At 43.3% G+C, this 17,174-nt stretch overlaps 1 protein-coding gene across 1 annotated transcript in view; it reads right to left on the reverse strand.

Moving 5' to 3' along the window:
• Positions 1 to 515: 515 nt before the first annotated feature.
• ehd1b (EH-domain containing 1b) overlaps positions 516 to 17,174 on the reverse strand; it is a 45,394-nt gene continuing 28,735 nt past the window's right edge. Inside the window, exons 3-5 of the mRNA XM_060908119.1 lie at positions 2,197 to 2,609; positions 1,504 to 1,668; positions 516 to 1,340 (exon numbers count right to left, since the gene is read on the reverse strand). Of these exons, the coding sequence (XP_060764102.1) occupies positions 819 to 1,340; positions 1,504 to 1,668; positions 2,197 to 2,609 (1,100 nt within the window). The 3' untranslated portion in view covers positions 516 to 818. The remainder of the gene's footprint in view (positions 1,341 to 1,503; positions 1,669 to 2,196; positions 2,610 to 17,174) is intronic.

Here is a 17,174-nt window from a genome sequence, read left to right on the forward strand (position 1 = left end):
GTGCAGAATTAGGGGGATTGGTGATCCTCTTCCCATCTTTACTTCTGAGAGCCGCTGCCACTCCAAGATGCTCTTTTTATACCCAGGCATGTTAATGACCTATTGCCAATTGACCTAATGAGTTGCAATTTGGTCCTCCAGCTGTTCCTTTTTTGTACCCTTAACTTTTCCAGCCTCTTATTGCCCCTGTCCCAACTTTTTTGAGATGTGTTGCTGTCATGAAATTTCAAATGAGCCAATATTTGGCATGAAATTCCGAAATGTCTCACTTTTGACATTTGATATGTTGTCTATGTTCTATTGTGAATACAATATCAGTTTTTGAGATTTGTAAATTATTGCATTCCGTTTTTATTTACAATTTGTACTTTGTCCCAACTTTTTTGGAATCGGGGTTGTACTTAAATACTAAAGAACGTTAAGTAGTGTGTGTGTGTGTGTGTGTGTGTGTGTGTGTGTGAGAGAGAGAGAGAGAGAGGGTTTAGTCAGAGCACAAAAAGGAAAAACACAGTGTATTTAATAATGAAATGTAATCTGTAACTCCCAAGTGTTTATTTTATTGCAGCAGTGAATTGGATAGTGTTCATGTGAATAATCATTACTCAGAGTAAAATGTGCAGGGAGACGAACATGTGCAGCTCTGACCTCTTCAGTGGTTAAGGATTTAGAGTTTAGGGTTTTAGGTCTTAGTGATTAGTGTTTTATGGTTTAATGTTTTAGGTATTAAGGGGTAGTGTTTAGAGCTTAGTGTGTAGGACTTGTGTTTTAGAGCTTAGGATTTAGTGGTTTTGGTCTTAGTCAGATTGAGGGTATGAGCTCTATTGAGCACGTTTGGATGGAGGTACCAGGTGAGCAGGCAGCTCTGCAGGTAACTCATGACCTTCAAGCTTCACCTTGATCAGGTGATTAGCTAAAGCAAACTCCTCATTGTCAAGGAAACCGTCCCTGTCAACGTCAGCAAGTTTCCAGATCTTTCCGAGCACAGTGTTGGGCAGTTTGGACTTGACCATCTCACGCTTGGCCATGGCACCAGACACTTTGCCGTTGATGGGCGACAGTGTGTAGAAGATCTCGTCATAGGTGTGCTTGTCTTTCTGCACCACCCACTCCAACTCGTCAATGCCCTCAGACACGCCCTCACCATAATCACCAATAAAAGGCCCCACTGATGCGCCCTCAAAGACTCCACCCTCCACTGCAGTGGTAGGTGTGGCCAACTCCTCCTGCCGCACCAGTGTCATAAGCTTTGCAATGTCATTCTCCAACAAGTCATCCACACATTCCAACAGCTTCGGCTTCAGCGGTTGGAACTTAGTGAAGTCCTGAGATCCCAGCAGCTCCTACACACACACACACACACACACACACACACACACAGGAAAGGAAAGAAGAGCTGCAGGATGAGCTGCTTCAGTGACACATCATTCCACACAACACACACATGCAAACACACACATGCAAACTATACACACCCACACTCGCTACACTACACACTTGGTGTACCTGCATCTTAGAGAGTTTTGGGAAATCCCCAGGAGAGATCTGATACTCTTTCTCAATCTTGGTGTAGATCTCTCCCAGATTAGCAATCAGCTCCTTCTTCTTATTCTCCTTCCCAAACATGTTTGGCATCTCCTTCTTCAGGGCGCCGATGATGTATGCCTGCACCTACACACACACACACACACACACACACACACACACTCCTCTGAGTGATTCTTTCTGTGCTCTTATGCTTCTTATTCCTTGTGTGTATCTGTACTGCATGCTTAAACCATTTGATCTTACACCAGGGGGTAGCAAACAGCAGCAGATAGGCTGAATCCAGACCTGCCCTCCTAAAGAAATCATTTAGCTCACCAATGTAAAAAAATAAAAATAAAATAATTTTCCCTCTATTTCCAAAGCTGTGTTTAGATTTATGACTTAACAGCCACGTTCTGAAGTATGTATTTGGACATCTACAACATTAGTACTCCATAATACATAGGGCGTACAGCACAGTTTAGGACAGAGCCCATGAATAGGATAACTCGGCAAGGCGAGCCCTTTTGAAGAGGTTGCTGAATTAGTGTAAGGTGTAGAGTACGCTGTTGTGGCTAGCCCTCTTGATGAGCTCATTGTAGTAGTGTTGGGTGTCAGGTAACTTGGAAAAGTGAACCCTCTTGATGAGAGTGCTGTATTAGTGTTGGGTACCTTTGCAAGGCGAGCTCTCTTGATGAGGTCATTGAGTTTGCGTAGAGCAGCATTACGTGGTAAACTCTGGATGTCTCTAAACAGGTCTTGTTGTTCTGCCTCAAACAATCGGCGGTTGTCAGGCACCAGCAGAGGCTGCGTCCAGAACGAGCCGATGTAGACACGCAGCACCTCAGGAGTGTTCACTATCTTACCGAGAGACCACATGAGGGCGCCATAGACACGCATGAGCTGCTGTGTGCTGATCTGATCGGCCTTGTTGAGAACCACGCGCATTTTGTCCTCATGGTTCTTCAGCGCGCGGATCACCTCAGAGAACTCGTCTGAAATGTCCAGCTTGTGGGCATCAAACAATAGAATGATCCGGTCTACTCGCTCAGCAAACCACTCCAACACTGCCGTAAAGTCATAACCTGCGGACACACATTATATCACATTACAGTAATTTAGCAGATGCTCTTATCCAGAGCAATGTACAACGAGCATATGCACACACTCAGAGCTCAGGGAGCAGTTGGAGGGTTAGGTGCCTTGCTCAAGGGCACTTCAACCATGGATTTTTCTGGCCGGTCCAGGAATTGAACCAGCCACCCTTTGGTCCCAAGGCTGCTTCTCTAACCTTTAGGCCATTGCTGCCCCCAAACACACACATTGTAGTGCGCGCACACGCGTGCATGCACACACACTCACTCACTCTCTCTCTCTCTCTCTCTCACTGTAGTGCTCATAGACCCTTCAGATAGTCAAGTCAAGTCAACTTTATTGTCAAATATGCTATACATGCTCGACATACAGCACAGATGAAATTTCAGTCCTCTCTGACCCACGGTGCAAACAGGCAATGCAATAAATAAAAATAGAATAATTTAAATAAACAACATAACAGTATTATAAACAGTATAAACACTCTAAATAAGAACTAGACATAGACTAAACACGCGCACACACACACATACAGTGGGGCAAAAAAGTATTTAGTCAGTCACCAATTGTGCAAGTTCTCCCACTTAAAAAGATGAGAGAGGCCTGTAATTTTCATCATAGGTACACTTCAACTATGAGAGACAGAATGAGAAAAAAATCCAGAAAATCACATTGTCTGATTTTTAAATAATTTATTTGCAAATTATGGTGGAAAATAAGTATTTGGTCAATAACAAAAGTTCATCTCAATACTTTGTTATATACCCTTTGTTGGCAATGACAGAGGTCAAACGTTTTCTGTAAGTCTTCACAAGGTTTTCACACACTGTTGCTGGTATTTTGGCCCATTCCTCCATGCAGATCTCCTCTAGAGCAGTGATGTTTTGGGGCTGTCGCTGGGCAACACGGACTTTCAACTCCCTCCAAAGATTTTCTATGGGGTTGAGATCTGGAGACTGGCTACGCCACTCCAGGACCTTGAAATGCTTCTTAGGAAGCCACTCCTTCGTTGCCCGGGCGGTGTGTTTAGGATCATTGTCATGCTGAAAGACCCAGCCACGTTTCATCTTCAATGCCCTTGCTGATGGAAGGAGGTTTTCACTCAAAATCTCACGATACATGGCCCCATTCATTCTTTCCTTTACACGGATCAGTCGTCCTGGTCCCTTTGCAGAAAAACAGCCCCAAAGCATGATGTTTCCACCCCCATGCTTCACAGTAGGTATGGTGTTCTTTGGATGCAACTCAGCATTCTTTCTCCTTCAAACACGACAAGTTGAGTTTTTACCAAAAAAGTTCTATTTTGGTTTCATCTGACCATATGACATTCTCCCAATCCTCTTCTGGATCATCCAAATGCTCTCTAGCAAACTTCAGACGGGCCTGGACATGTACTGGCTTAAGCAGGGGGACACGTCTGGCACTGCAGGATTTGAGTCCCTGGCGGCGTAGTGTGTTACCTTTGTTACTTTGGTCCCAGCTCTCTGCAGGTCATTCACGAGGTCCCCCGTGTGGTTCTGGGATTTTTGCCCACCGTTCTTGTGATCATTTTGACCCCACGGGGTGAGATCTTGCGTGGCGCCCCAGATTGAGGGAGATCATCAGTGGTCTTGTATGTCTTCCATTTTCTAATAATTGCTCCCACAGTTGATTTCTTCACACCAAGCTGCTTACCTATTGCAGATTCAGTCTTCCCAGCCTGGTGCAGGTCTACAATTTTGTTTCTGGTGTCCTTTGACAGCTCTTTGGTCTTGGCCATAGTGGAGTTTGGAGTGTGACTGTTTGAGGTTGTGGACAGGTGTCTTTTATACTGATAACGAGTTCAAACAGGTGCCATTAATACAAGTAACGAGTGGAGGACAGAGGAGCCTCTTAAAGAAGTTGTTACAGGTCTGTGAGAGCCAGAAATCTTGCTTGTTTGTAGGTGACCAAATACTTATTTTACCGAGGAATTTACCAATTAATTCATTAAAAATCCTACAATGTGATTTCCTGGATTCTTTCCCCCCATTCTGTCTCTCATAGTTGAAGTGTACCTATGATGAAAATTACAGGCCTCTCTCATCTTTTTAAATGGGAGAACTTGCACAATTGGTGGCTGACTAAATACTTTTTTGCCCCACTGTACACACACACACACACATATAAATTGGAGCAAATAAACAGTCAAGGGCACTTGAGGTAAACATGAAATAAGCAGTATAAACAATAAACTAGATTGCATTTCCTCTGCAGAAACTGCTGGAGTGTGCTTGCTCAAATGTTGCCAGCAACAGTAAAGGGTTAAGATATGAGAATGTGTTTTCACGCTCTGAAATCCTTGTTTTAAATGGCTTTGGTCAACAGCTCTCACTCCTTCTCTGGCTCAAAGTCTCTTTGTGGCAGGATAGCCCCAGCAGCAGAGAAGACGGAGGAGACCAAATAGTTTTCAACGAAAAGGCTTCGTTTATTTTTTCTTTCTTTTTCTCTTTTTTTTACCAATGTGCAAATATTTACAGTGACAAGCGTGCATGAAAAAATATACAAAAACTGTACAAAACGAAAATAAACAAGCATAAATAGCCAGGCTAAGTCCTCAGACCCTGAACCACTATCAAGAGCAACTTCAGTTAACAAGACACGTTCACTTCACCGCCAACCCTCACCTACTGAGGCTCTTGGGCCTAACATTGCTAACTGTAGCCCCACCCACTGGATAGCCCCACTGTCAAAAATGATCAATTAACTAAATAACATAATTATTACCAAATAATAAATCAAAAAAGAAAACAACACAAAAATACATACAATAACTGACATACACAAAAATACCTTATTGAACCCTCCAAATGGCTTTTAAGTCATTACCCCTAAAACACCCCCATCACAATGGGCTACCCCACAAAGAACCCGGGAAACCCCTCTATTCCCCCCCAGTGGAACAGTCCATCTGTTTCCCCAAACGAGACACGGAAGAACGTTTTGAATGCCTGGTGAGTGAATTGCTACCGGAGTTGTAATAACAAAAGTTTTAACCAATAAATGAAGTTTTTAACAGCCAGTGTGAATTATTTTACTTTTTGATACTAGACAAAAATTATACAGATGAAGAATGAAAATGACAATATGTTTCAAGCAAATATTTTGAATGAGTCAGATGCACAAATCATAGCCATCTAGAAGTGCCAGTAGGCCTTTCCCTGCACTCTAAACACTAAGTTTGGCTCTGCGTAATTAATCTATGGCAAATGGTGAATAATGACAATATGAAAGAGATCTTAAACAGTACATACGGTGGTGGCAATGAGAATAGCGACAGGACAGGACAGCAGTGATTTAAAAATGCCGGCAAATGGCTGCCTGCGCGCTGCGCGCTCTGTCAGCATCACGGCTCAGCCCGTCACACTCTTTCACATCATTTTGAAGGGAGACGCTTCACGCAGTGAAATCTCCTCTCCACCCTTTTATATGTTTTTCAATTTAATTCAGAGGTTTAACAGGGTTTAAAACATGGATTTTGGCTGTAAAATCGCAGTTTTAATTTTTTTTTTTGCTGCTCCTCCGCTCTAACGTCGAGAGTGGGGGAGCTCCTTATGACGTCATCATTCCAAAGTTCTACCCATTCATTTTAATGGCACGGAATTTTGGCGAAAAACGGGAATACCAAACAAACGACAAGGGGTAGTGCAACCATTTTAATAAGCACACCATTCCAGATCGGGCCCTACGTTTCAGCGTTGGAACGGTGTCTCTATCTCGAAAGCCCTAGGAGGAGTAGTGGATCCAAAAAACGGGTGAAATGTAATAATAATAATAATAATAATAATAAAACTTAAGAAGAACAATAGTGTGCTTTTGCAAGCACACTAACTAGTTTATTGATAGTTTTTATCTATAAACTAGTTTCTATGTCATCTTCTCACTTGTGTGTGTGTGTGTGTGTGTGTGTGTGTGTGTGTGTGTGTGTGAGCCAGAGAGTGAGTCAGAGATGGACAGTTTGCCCTCTTGATCCTCTCTTTCCTCTGTGTGCGTGTGTGTACTCCACCCTCTCTTCCTACTGCCATACAGTTCAGTGTGTGTGTCTGAAAGCATTTCCTTTCACAGGAAAACCAAATTTTCCACATTGTGTTCAGTGTGTACCTGTGTTCAAATTCGTGTGCGTGTGTACAATCACACCTTTTTTAGCACTGTAAGAAATTTTGATTTTAATCAAGTATTGATTGATCAGGTTAATTAATGCTTTGATATCAATGCTGACAGCGTCACAGTCTTGGCACTGACACAGTAGTAGATTATACGTTACCCAGAATGCATCACACCAGTACGACACAGACATCACAGAGTCCTTTTGCTTCAGTTAATGAAACAGAGTATAAAAATTCAGTCCTCAGCCAACAGAGTCCTCTGGAGAAGTATACGAGGTGTGGCTATTAAATAACAAGACTAATGCTGTAATTCAATTTTAATGAAGAAATTATCATTTCCATTCTTTCCCCTTCAGTATATTCCCCTTCTGCACCTCCACACATCTGCATTCTGGTCTTCCACCGATCAAAGCAATGCAGTAGATCTTCTTCTGTTGTCTCAGAAGGTCCATTGTTTTCTTCTTCATTTCTGGAACAGACTGGAAACGAGTTCCCTTGAATGCAGGTTTGATTTTAGGGAAAAGAAAAAGTTAGATGGTGCTGGATCAGGAGAATCAAGAGGTGGTCAAGCACTGAGTGTGCTGGCACATTTCTTCATTTTCATTTTGATGCACTGCTCAATTTTTGAACTCACCATTTTTATGACACATCAGGAAAACACATCTACTTCAAGTGATGCGTACTCTCATACTTTCATAAACAACTTTCAGGTGTTGTCCATGCTTTCCCCTTGGTCAAAGTAAACCACATAGTGCACACACTTGGTTCACCAGTCTTGTTATTTAATAGCCAAACCTCGTAGTTCTCAGTGGTCCTGGCAGGAGAACTCAAGTGGCGAATGGTAAATTAATCAATTATTCATTTTACAATTATTTAAGAAAAAAATAAAAATAACACCAGTTTGCCTGACATTTAAATGTGTGTGGAGAGGTACCGTGTCTCCTTCACACAGTGAACATGAGACATTGTTTTATTAGGCACTATATATTCCCTGCAACACCTCCTGAGGTCTTCAGACTACGTGTGTGTGTGTGTGTGTGTGTGTGTGTGTGTGTGTGTGTGTGTTATAATTCATCTTGTGTTCACATCAGCAGGATGGGGGCACAGCTCACCAAATTACACTAACAACAGGCCTTAACTTAACTTAGTGTTTTCTTTTCATGCTGAACTCACCTCCCCCTTAACAAGATGGACTCTGTGAACTAGCACAAGGATATGTTTTTAATGTTGAAGTTTATAATGCCAAGGTCAAGGTCACAGTGATTGCTCCCAAGTCTGCAGATACAGCAGATCTGCATCCATGATGTGCACAAGCTCTTCAGGTGAGTCAACACACGCAAAGCAATCAGGCCACATGGCAGCCTCCGAGCAAGCACAGATCAGGGAGCCACTGTTTCACAGACATTTTTAATGTTTCTATCTACTCACTCTCTCTGCTATTCCCACCTGATTTAAGAAGTCAGTAATCGAGCCCGTTCCTAAGCGTAACAAAACAACACGTCTTACTGACTGGTGACACATAGCATTCACCATCAGCAGCAAGAGATTTGAGAACCATGTGAGAATCCTGAGCTGAACCATGCTTCCTAACACTGGAGACACTCTGCAAGTTGGTGACCATCAAAACAGATCTACAGCCGATACACACAGCCTACTGTCCTACACACAGCCCTCTCTCTCACCTGGAAAAGAACAACATCCTTGTACAAATGCTGTTTGTAGATTACAGTTCAAGATTCAACACCATAGTGCCCTTTAGACTGGACGTCAAGTTCAGAGACTTGGACCTGTAACCATCACTGTGTAGCTGGATCTTCCCGACTGTGTGGCCACAAGGAACTCCAAAACTGTCCAATTTGTAGGCAGCACAATGATTACAAGTCTGATCTTGAAGAAAGATAAGACGGTCAGAACCCTAGTACTAAAGTGCCAGAAAAACAACCTCTCCCTTAGTCAAGACTAAGGAAGTGAGTGTGGACTACACAAAACAGGCAAGATCACACACATCCCTCAGAATAAACAGAATCTGCAATATAGAGGGTCAACAGCTTCAGATTCCTTGGTGTTCATATCTCAGAGGACCTCGCCTGGTCAGAGCACACCAGAGCTGTAGTAAAGAAAGCACAACAATGCCTGTACAACTTCAGGCACACGAAAGAGGTTCTGTCTCTCCCAACTTTTTCTGATTTGGGGTCATAAAATATAAAAATTTATAGGGAAAAATATGTGGACACGATATTTAAAAAATGTATATACATAATATATAGAGGATATTACATGGTGGCGTGAAGATATGAAGTTGATATGTTGAAAATATTTTCACTCATTCACTTCACTCACTTGTGATATATATTCACCACTCGAAGATAAACTTCATATCTTCACACCACCATGTAATGTTCTTTATATTATTTGGACACAGCCACAAAAAATACACAGGTTAATCAAAAGAATTTTCATTTTGAACTGGTTCGCCATTTTGACCACACGCATTGAGTCAGTGGGAAAACACTAGGAGTGACATCATCGGAGTGAAATATCAGGAAATATTATATACATACAGGACACTTTTTCCATGGAATAAAAACACGTATTCTCTTCCCTTCTCGCGGGTTTCATAGCATGCAATATTGTTAGCATATCGCTTATCCTATGTGTATTACGTCACTCTACCCAATGGAGAATGAGCATGCAATATGGTTTACGATACTGCACACTGTCAAGACAACATGACCAGTGGCGTAAGAAGCTCGCCGCGGGCCCCGGTGCGACGTGTGGAATGCGGGCCCCCTAGTGGGCATAGTGACACTTAAGGGAGGATTTAAGACATGCAGGTTAGGTTAACTGGTGACTCTAAATTGAGCGTAGGTGTGAATGTGAGTGTGAATGGTTGTCTGTGTCTATGTGTCAGCCCTGTGATGACCTGGTGACTTGTCCAGGGTGAACCCCGCCTTTCACCCGTAGTCAGCTGGGATAGGCTCCAGCTCGCCTGCGACCCTGTAGAACAGGATAAAGCGGCTACAGATAATGAGATGAGATGAGGAAATACGCTCAGTATAATATGGATTTATCACAAAAATACACGCGTGTATTTATTATTTTGAAAACCCACCAGCCGACTGATCTGGCACGTTTTAATTGTGCGACAGTAATGACGTAAATAACAGCGCGGTGGAGTAGTGTCCGAAAGTTCCCTAGATAGTGAGTAGGGAGTAGTGAATGAGTGAGTGATTTCAGACACAGCCTATGAAAGCTCCACCTCCAGTTAGACACCATGGAGTGTCTAAAAATGTCTCGCCAGAATATACAGCGATAAAAAAAAACTATCCACAGAACAACTATTACTGTGTCAGTGTGATGAAAATTATATCTGGTCTTTTTCCATACAGGGAAGGAGTAGATGTTAGTTTGCCACCCTTTCCTGTTCTTCCCTACGCTCCTGCCGCTTCTTGGAGCCGCTTTTGTGTTTGAAGGGCATTGTTTCGCTCGCAACGATAATGGAAATATGCAGATATCAAAGATACTGAGATCAGTCTACCCAGATCAGCCTACCCAGAATTCCTTGTAATCTCAATAGAAACAAAGTTACTTTTGTGAAATAGAATGACAACAAAGACCTATTATCATTTTATATAGCGTTTATTTGATGGATTTGTAAAAAAAAAAATCCGCAACGGGCCCCCCGACGGTCACGGGCCCAGGTGCGGCTGAACCTGCTATAGTTACGCGCCTGAACATGACATCACACGTCAGAGCTGATGCAAATATCCAGTGAGAACGGTTTTCTTTGTTTGCTGGGAAAGAGAAAGACTAGGCTAATCCAGTGCTAGGATTAGCTATGCTATAATTAAACACTAAATAAATAAACTGAAAACTGAAACTAAAGATACGCTGAACACCTGAAAGGCTCCCAAGCCTTCATTAGATATCCTTCACGCATACAGTGGGGCAAAAAAGTATTTAGTCAGTCACCAATTGTGCAAGTTCTCCCACTTAAAAAGATGAGAGAGGCCTGTAATTTTCATCATAGGTACACTTCCGCTACGTTCACACTGCAAGGCTTAATGCTCAATTCCGATTTTTTTGTGAAATCCGATTTTTTTGTGAGTTCGTTCACATTAACAAATATATGCGACTTGTATGTGATCCTCAGTATGAACGAAAAGCGACCTAAAAGTGTTCCGCATGCGCATTGCAGGATACGACGACGTCACACGCAGTGAGCATGGCCAGTGTTTACGGAAGTAAAACCGCCCGGTTGCGGTATGACTCATCCAATCTAGCTTGAATAGCTGCATCCCCCCAAATGGAAATCAGCTCCCTAACCTCTGCGTCCTTCCATTGAGAAGATTCAGAACCTTCACAGCCCGAAGCGTCCCTCGCATTGATGTCATGCGCAGGGGCGCAGATACGTTTTTTGAACTGGGAGGGACAAAAAACTGGGGGGGACAAAGCTGCCAGCAAACCAACCCCAACCCCGATATGCCTGTCAAACTTGTTGTTAGTAACCATAGCAACCAAGCTCGAGCTCGCAACCTGTGCAGTCTGCGCAGCTCAACCAACCGAATATCAGTCTTTGTTTTATGTGAGTTGTTGCAACTATGTATACACTGCTGTGCACCTCAATAAACCGAATGGTAATTAGTCTTTTGATTTTTCCGTGAGGTTTGCCTTATGCAAAGAAAGACAGCATAGACGTTTTTTCCTCCCTATAAGTGGGGGGGACCGAACGAGGTGAATTTAAATATGACTCGTCCCACCCTCTATCTGCGCCCGTGATTATGCGCCATGTTGTTGTAACTTTTTTGAGAGACCCGCCGCCTACTTCAGCGCAGAATAGTGACGTTTGTGGCTTGTTGATGACGTGCAAGTCGGATGAATGCGACCTGGCGGTTCAGACTGAAGTCGCATATGAAAAGAGCGGATAGGAATCGGAATTAGGACCACATATCCAAATGGCCTGGGTCGGATTTGAAAAAATCGGATCTGTGTCATTCATATTGTCAATAAAAGATCGGATACAGGTCACATATGGGCGAAAAGATCGGATTTGAGTCACTTCAGCCTGCAGTGTGAACGTAGCCTTCAACTATGAGAGACAAAATGAGAAAAAAAAATCCAGAAAATCACATTGTCTGATTTTTAAATAATTTATTTGCAAATTATGGTGGAAAATAAGTATTTGGTCAATAACAAAAGTTCATCTCAATACTTTGTTGGCAATGACAGAGGTCAAACGTTTTCTGTAAGTCTTCACAAGGTTTTCACACACTGTTGCTGGTATTTTGGCCCATTCCTCCATGCAGATCTCCTCTAGAGCAGTGATGTTTTGGGGCTGTCGCTGGGCAACACGGACTTTCAACTCCCTCCAAAGATTTTCTATGGGGTTGAGATCTGGAGACTGGCTAGGCCACTCCAGGACCTTGAAATGCTTCTTACGAAGCCACTCCTTCATTGCCCAGGCAGTGTGGTTGGGATCATTGTCATGCTGAAAGACCCAGCCACATTTCATCTTCAATGCCCTTGCTGATAGAAGGAGGTTTTCACTCAAAATCTCACGATACATGGCCCCATTCATTCTTTCCTTTACACGGATCAGTCGTCCTGGTCCCTTTGCAGAAAAACAGCCCCAAAGCATGATGTTTCCACCCCCATGCTTCACAGTAGGTATGGTGTTCTTTGGATGCAACTCAGCATTCTTTCTCCTCCAAACACGACAAGTTGAGTTTTTACCAAAAAAGTTCTATTTTGGTTTCATCTGACCATATGACATTCTCCCAATCCTCTTCTGGATCATCCAAATGCTCTCTAGCAAACTTCAGACGGGCCTGGACATGTACTGGTTTAAGCAGGGGGACACGTCTGGCACTGCAGGATTTGAGTCCCTGGCGGCGTAGTGTGTTACTGATGGTAGCCTTTGTTACTTTGGTCCCAGCTCTCTGCAGGTCATTCACTAGGTCCCCCCGTGTGGTTCTGGGATTTTTGCTCACCATTTTTGTGATCATTTTGACCCCACGGGGTGAGATCTTGCGTGGAGCCCCAGATCGAGGGAGATTATCAGTGGTCTTGTATGTCTTCCATTTTCTAATAATTGCTCCCACAGTTGATTTCTTCACACCAAGCTGCTTACCTATTGCAGATTCAGTCTTCCCAGCCTGGTGCAGGTCTACAATTTTGTTTCTGGTGTCCTTTGACAGCTCTTTGGTCTTGGCCATAGTGGAGTTTGGAGTGTGACTGTTTGAGGTTGTGGACAGGTGTCTTTTATACTGATAACGAGTTCAAACAGGTGCCATTAATACAAGTAACGAGTGGAGGACAGAGGAGCCTCTTAAAGAAGTTGTTACAGGTCTGTGAGAGCCAGAAATCTTGCTTGTTTGTAGGTGACCAAATACTTATTTTACCGAGGAATTTACCAATTAATTCATTAAAAATCCTACAATGTGATTTCCTGGATTCTTTCCCCCCATTCTGTCTCTCACAGTTGAAGTGTACCTATGATGAAAATTACAGGCCTCTCTCATCTTTTTAAATGGGAGAACTTGCACAATTGGTGGCTGACTAAATACTTTTTTGCCCCACTGTATTTACAAGCAGTGGCGAACTGTTACTATTAGAGTTGGGACTTCAGACACAGCAAAAAAACAAAAAAAAAACAAAAAAAACAGTGAAAAGGATTTTGTAAGGGATTAGCGTCAGGCTGCTAGGTCGTTCCGTTGTGTGTAGTTGTTGATATTAAAAGTAACTCAGTAAATTACACAGGGAAATGAATACTTAAGTCTGAGTGAAAAATAATGTGCCGAGCATGCAGCGTGGAAGAAGAGTCTGGAGATTGAAATCTTACTTTCTTGGTCATTAGCCTGTGCTACTTGCTCTCGATAGCACTGGCTTGACCGCTTTATTAGCATTCACTAACACTATTGATTAACGCTACACCAGCTGGAAGGTGACTTCACTGCTGTGCTGACGGCACCAAATCGCGGTTAAACTCACGTTAGCCTTTGAGAAGGCTGAGGGTGATAAATTTTTGGTCCCTCCTACTATAAATCAAAATCTGATTGGTTAACTCATCTCTCACTTCCTACATAAACATACACTGCCATGGCCTTCTGTCCCGGCAATGAAGTCCGAACTAATGAGTGAGCAGCTCTAAACTCTTCTCAGCCTAGAGACAATGTCAGAGTGCAGACACTTACAATGGAGAGGAGAGCGGGGAAGCAGACTGTCGACGAAGCCAAAATGATAGACAAGAAGCGAGGTCCGGAAACAAGCGAGGGTCAGTTGATCAGCAAACAAGGTAGAGAAGACGAGACAAAGGGCGTAAACGAAGGAAGGCTAGCAAAGGTCAGAAAATCGAGAGGCAGATAGAAAAATGCATGGCTTGGTATGAACTGGGTGAATACTAGGGTTGGGCGGTATTACGGTAAGAAGGTATCCCGAGGTATCCAAAAGTACCAACGGTATCGGTCTCATTACCGTCATTTTAAAAAAATATATCTAAATAAATATGGAGTACATGAGGTCATAATATAAAATAATAAATTGAAGATCATCCCGAATAACTGTGTGATCGTATTTTCACTAATTCTATCAATTTCCTAAAGAAGTTTTCATCGCGTGCAGGGTTGTTTATGTCGTTACCATGGCAACCCTGCGTGACATTTTGGAGTCTGACAGAAAGCTTCGCAAGATCCCGACTCTCTCTCCCCCGCTCATTTCCTGTCTCTCTATACTGTCTTATCTAAAAAAAAAAAAAAAAAAGAGACTGAGACCGCGGTTGAAAGATGGCAAGTCAAGATAACGAGTTAGTGGCAAAAAAAAATACAACATCGGCAGTGTGGCAGTATTTTGGTTTCAAACCAAACGAAAAATCTAATATGTCCCCTAAGGCACACCATAGCCTGGGGTACTCCACTTCCACGAGATCTCTCCAATGAGTTGTGTTTTGAGTAGGTTACATGAGTAACAACAAGGTAAAATAATATAACGTATGACATTTGGGATGTGGGTAATAAACGTTTGAAATGTCATCTACTGAAGAAACGGAAGAAAACATCGTAGCGTAAACTGTTAGGTTTCTGGTGGGAATTAGCAATGCGCTTGCTATCTTTGTTGGGTGTGTTAAACCGTATGGATTTAAGTGGAATAATTGTAAGGAGTTATGTGATCAAGACAACGTTTTAAGCAAGGTAAGGCCATTTGATTATTAATTTCCCCGCCATGGCATGACGTGGGCCCATATGATTTTGCCTTGTGCAGCTACCGCGCATTTGAATTAGGTTCGCCTCATTTGCGCTGAAGAATATGGTGTATCGCGCAGTCTAAACGGACTTGGGTGTTGGTTGATTCTTTTTCTTTTTTTATTTCCCATGCTTGAAAGGGTATGATCCTGCTCATCGTGTACTTTTTTTTGATGGAGTAGGTGAAATAGTGCTGCAAATGGCGTTTCAACGCAGACGTGTAAACGACAGTTGAATGCTATTTTCAAGATGAAGGAAGAGTTGCGTGATGCTTTGAAATATCTCTTAATCCATTCATCAATGCACAAAATTCGCTTTGCTGCTTAATCCATACCACAATGCACACAATTCGCTATGCTGCTTTTAAATAGTACATTTGAGGCATAGGCGCACGTTACACAGTAGGCCGAAACAAAATATTATTTTTTTCTCGGTAATACCGTATACCCCGGGAAAACACAGAGACGGTTTAAAGGTATCAAAATTTGGATACCGCCCAACCCTAGTGAATACAGAACAATACTTTGCATTGGAGTGGAGTGTGAGTGTGGTTTAAGTAGGAGAAGGGCTAACTGAGGAAATGAGTGTCAGCTGTAGTTAATATTCAGGAGACAGGGCACTGTAAGTCTTCGGGATTGTAGTCCTGAATATCCATGATTGTAGTTCGAGTGTCGACAGCAGGTTTACTGACAGAGCCCCCCGCCAAGGAGCTCCCTCTGGGAGCTGAATTTTTCCTAGGGCACCCTCTACTTCGTGGTGCTGGTTTGTGTGGATGTTGAGCATGAAATTCTTTAAAGATATTTTTGGGGGGCTTTTTTCACCTTTATTAGATAGGACAGTGTAGAGACAGGAAATGAGCGGGAGAGAAAGACGGGGAGGGATCAGGAAATGACCTCGGGTCGGAATCGAAACCTGGGTCCCCGGATTTATGGTATGGTGCCTTATCCACTTGAGCCACGACACCCCCAGAGCATGAAATTCTTGTTTGAGAAGAGGGTCTAGGATGTCCTTGGCAGAGACTCAGCTTTGTTCCTCAGGTCCATAGCCTTCCTAATCTACCAGGTACTCGACTTGTCCTCTTGCATCTGGAGTTGAGAATCTTATTTACCTGGTAGATGGGTTCCCCCTCTAGAAGGTGTTCAGGATGTTCCTGGACTGGAGTGTTCTTGGCCAGGGGGCCCAGGACAGCTGGTTTGAGGTTGGAGACATGAAATGTGGGTGATAGTCTGCTGTGAGGGGGGAGTTCTAAGTGGTAGGAGACTTCATTAATGTGTTGCAATACCTTGAATGGCCCAATGTATCGTGGCTGAAGTTTTTTGCAGGTGTTGGGCTTTCTTAGGTTTTTCGTAGCCACCCATACTCTGTCGCCTGAGGAGAAATCTGGGTTTTCTCCTCTATGTCTGCCTGCATATTCCTTATACTTAGTATTGATTGTTTCAAAGCGTTGGTGAACCTCCTCCCATATTGCTTGACTGCATGTAAACCAGTTGTCTACCACCTGTACCTGGCTTGGTGCATCATCCCAAGGGAACAAGAGTGGTTGGTAGCAGAGTATGCACTGAAATGGTGTTAACTGTGTAGCAGAGTGACTGAGGGAGTTCTGTGCATACTCGGCCCATGGGAGAAAGCGTGCCCAGTCCCCCTGGTTGTGCATGCAGAAGATTCTCAGGAAGTGACCGATCTCCTGGTTGGCTCTCTCAGCCTGGCTATTGGACTGAGCTTGGTAACTTGATGTGAGACTTACAGCAACCCCTAACCTCTCCATGAAGCAGGTCCAGAAACGAGAAATTAAGTGCAATCCTCTGTCACTGACTATATCTTCTGGGATACCATAGTACCTGAACACATACTGGAAAAGGAGTTCTGCTGTCTTAGATGCTGTTGGGATGCCTGGAATGGGGATGAGTTTGAGAGCCTTCGAGAAGCGGTCCACGGTCACCATAATGGTGGATTCCTACAAGTACCTCGGGCTGCGGCTGGACAGCAAGCTGGACTGGACTTGCAACACCAAACATTTATACAGGAAGGGACAGAGCAGGCTATACTTCCTTAGGAGGCTGCGATCTTTTAACATCTGCAGGAAACTCCTGTGGATGTTCTATCAGTCTGTGGTCGCCAGTGTCCTGTTTTACACCGTAGTGTGCTGGGGGGGCAGCACATCCAAGAAGGACACATCCAGGCTGGACAAACTGAT

The sequence above is a fragment of the Neoarius graeffei genome, chromosome 25, assembly GCF_027579695.1.
Source record: "Neoarius graeffei isolate fNeoGra1 chromosome 25, fNeoGra1.pri, whole genome shotgun sequence".
NCBI classification, from domain to species: domain Eukaryota; kingdom Metazoa; phylum Chordata; class Actinopteri; order Siluriformes; family Ariidae; genus Neoarius; species Neoarius graeffei.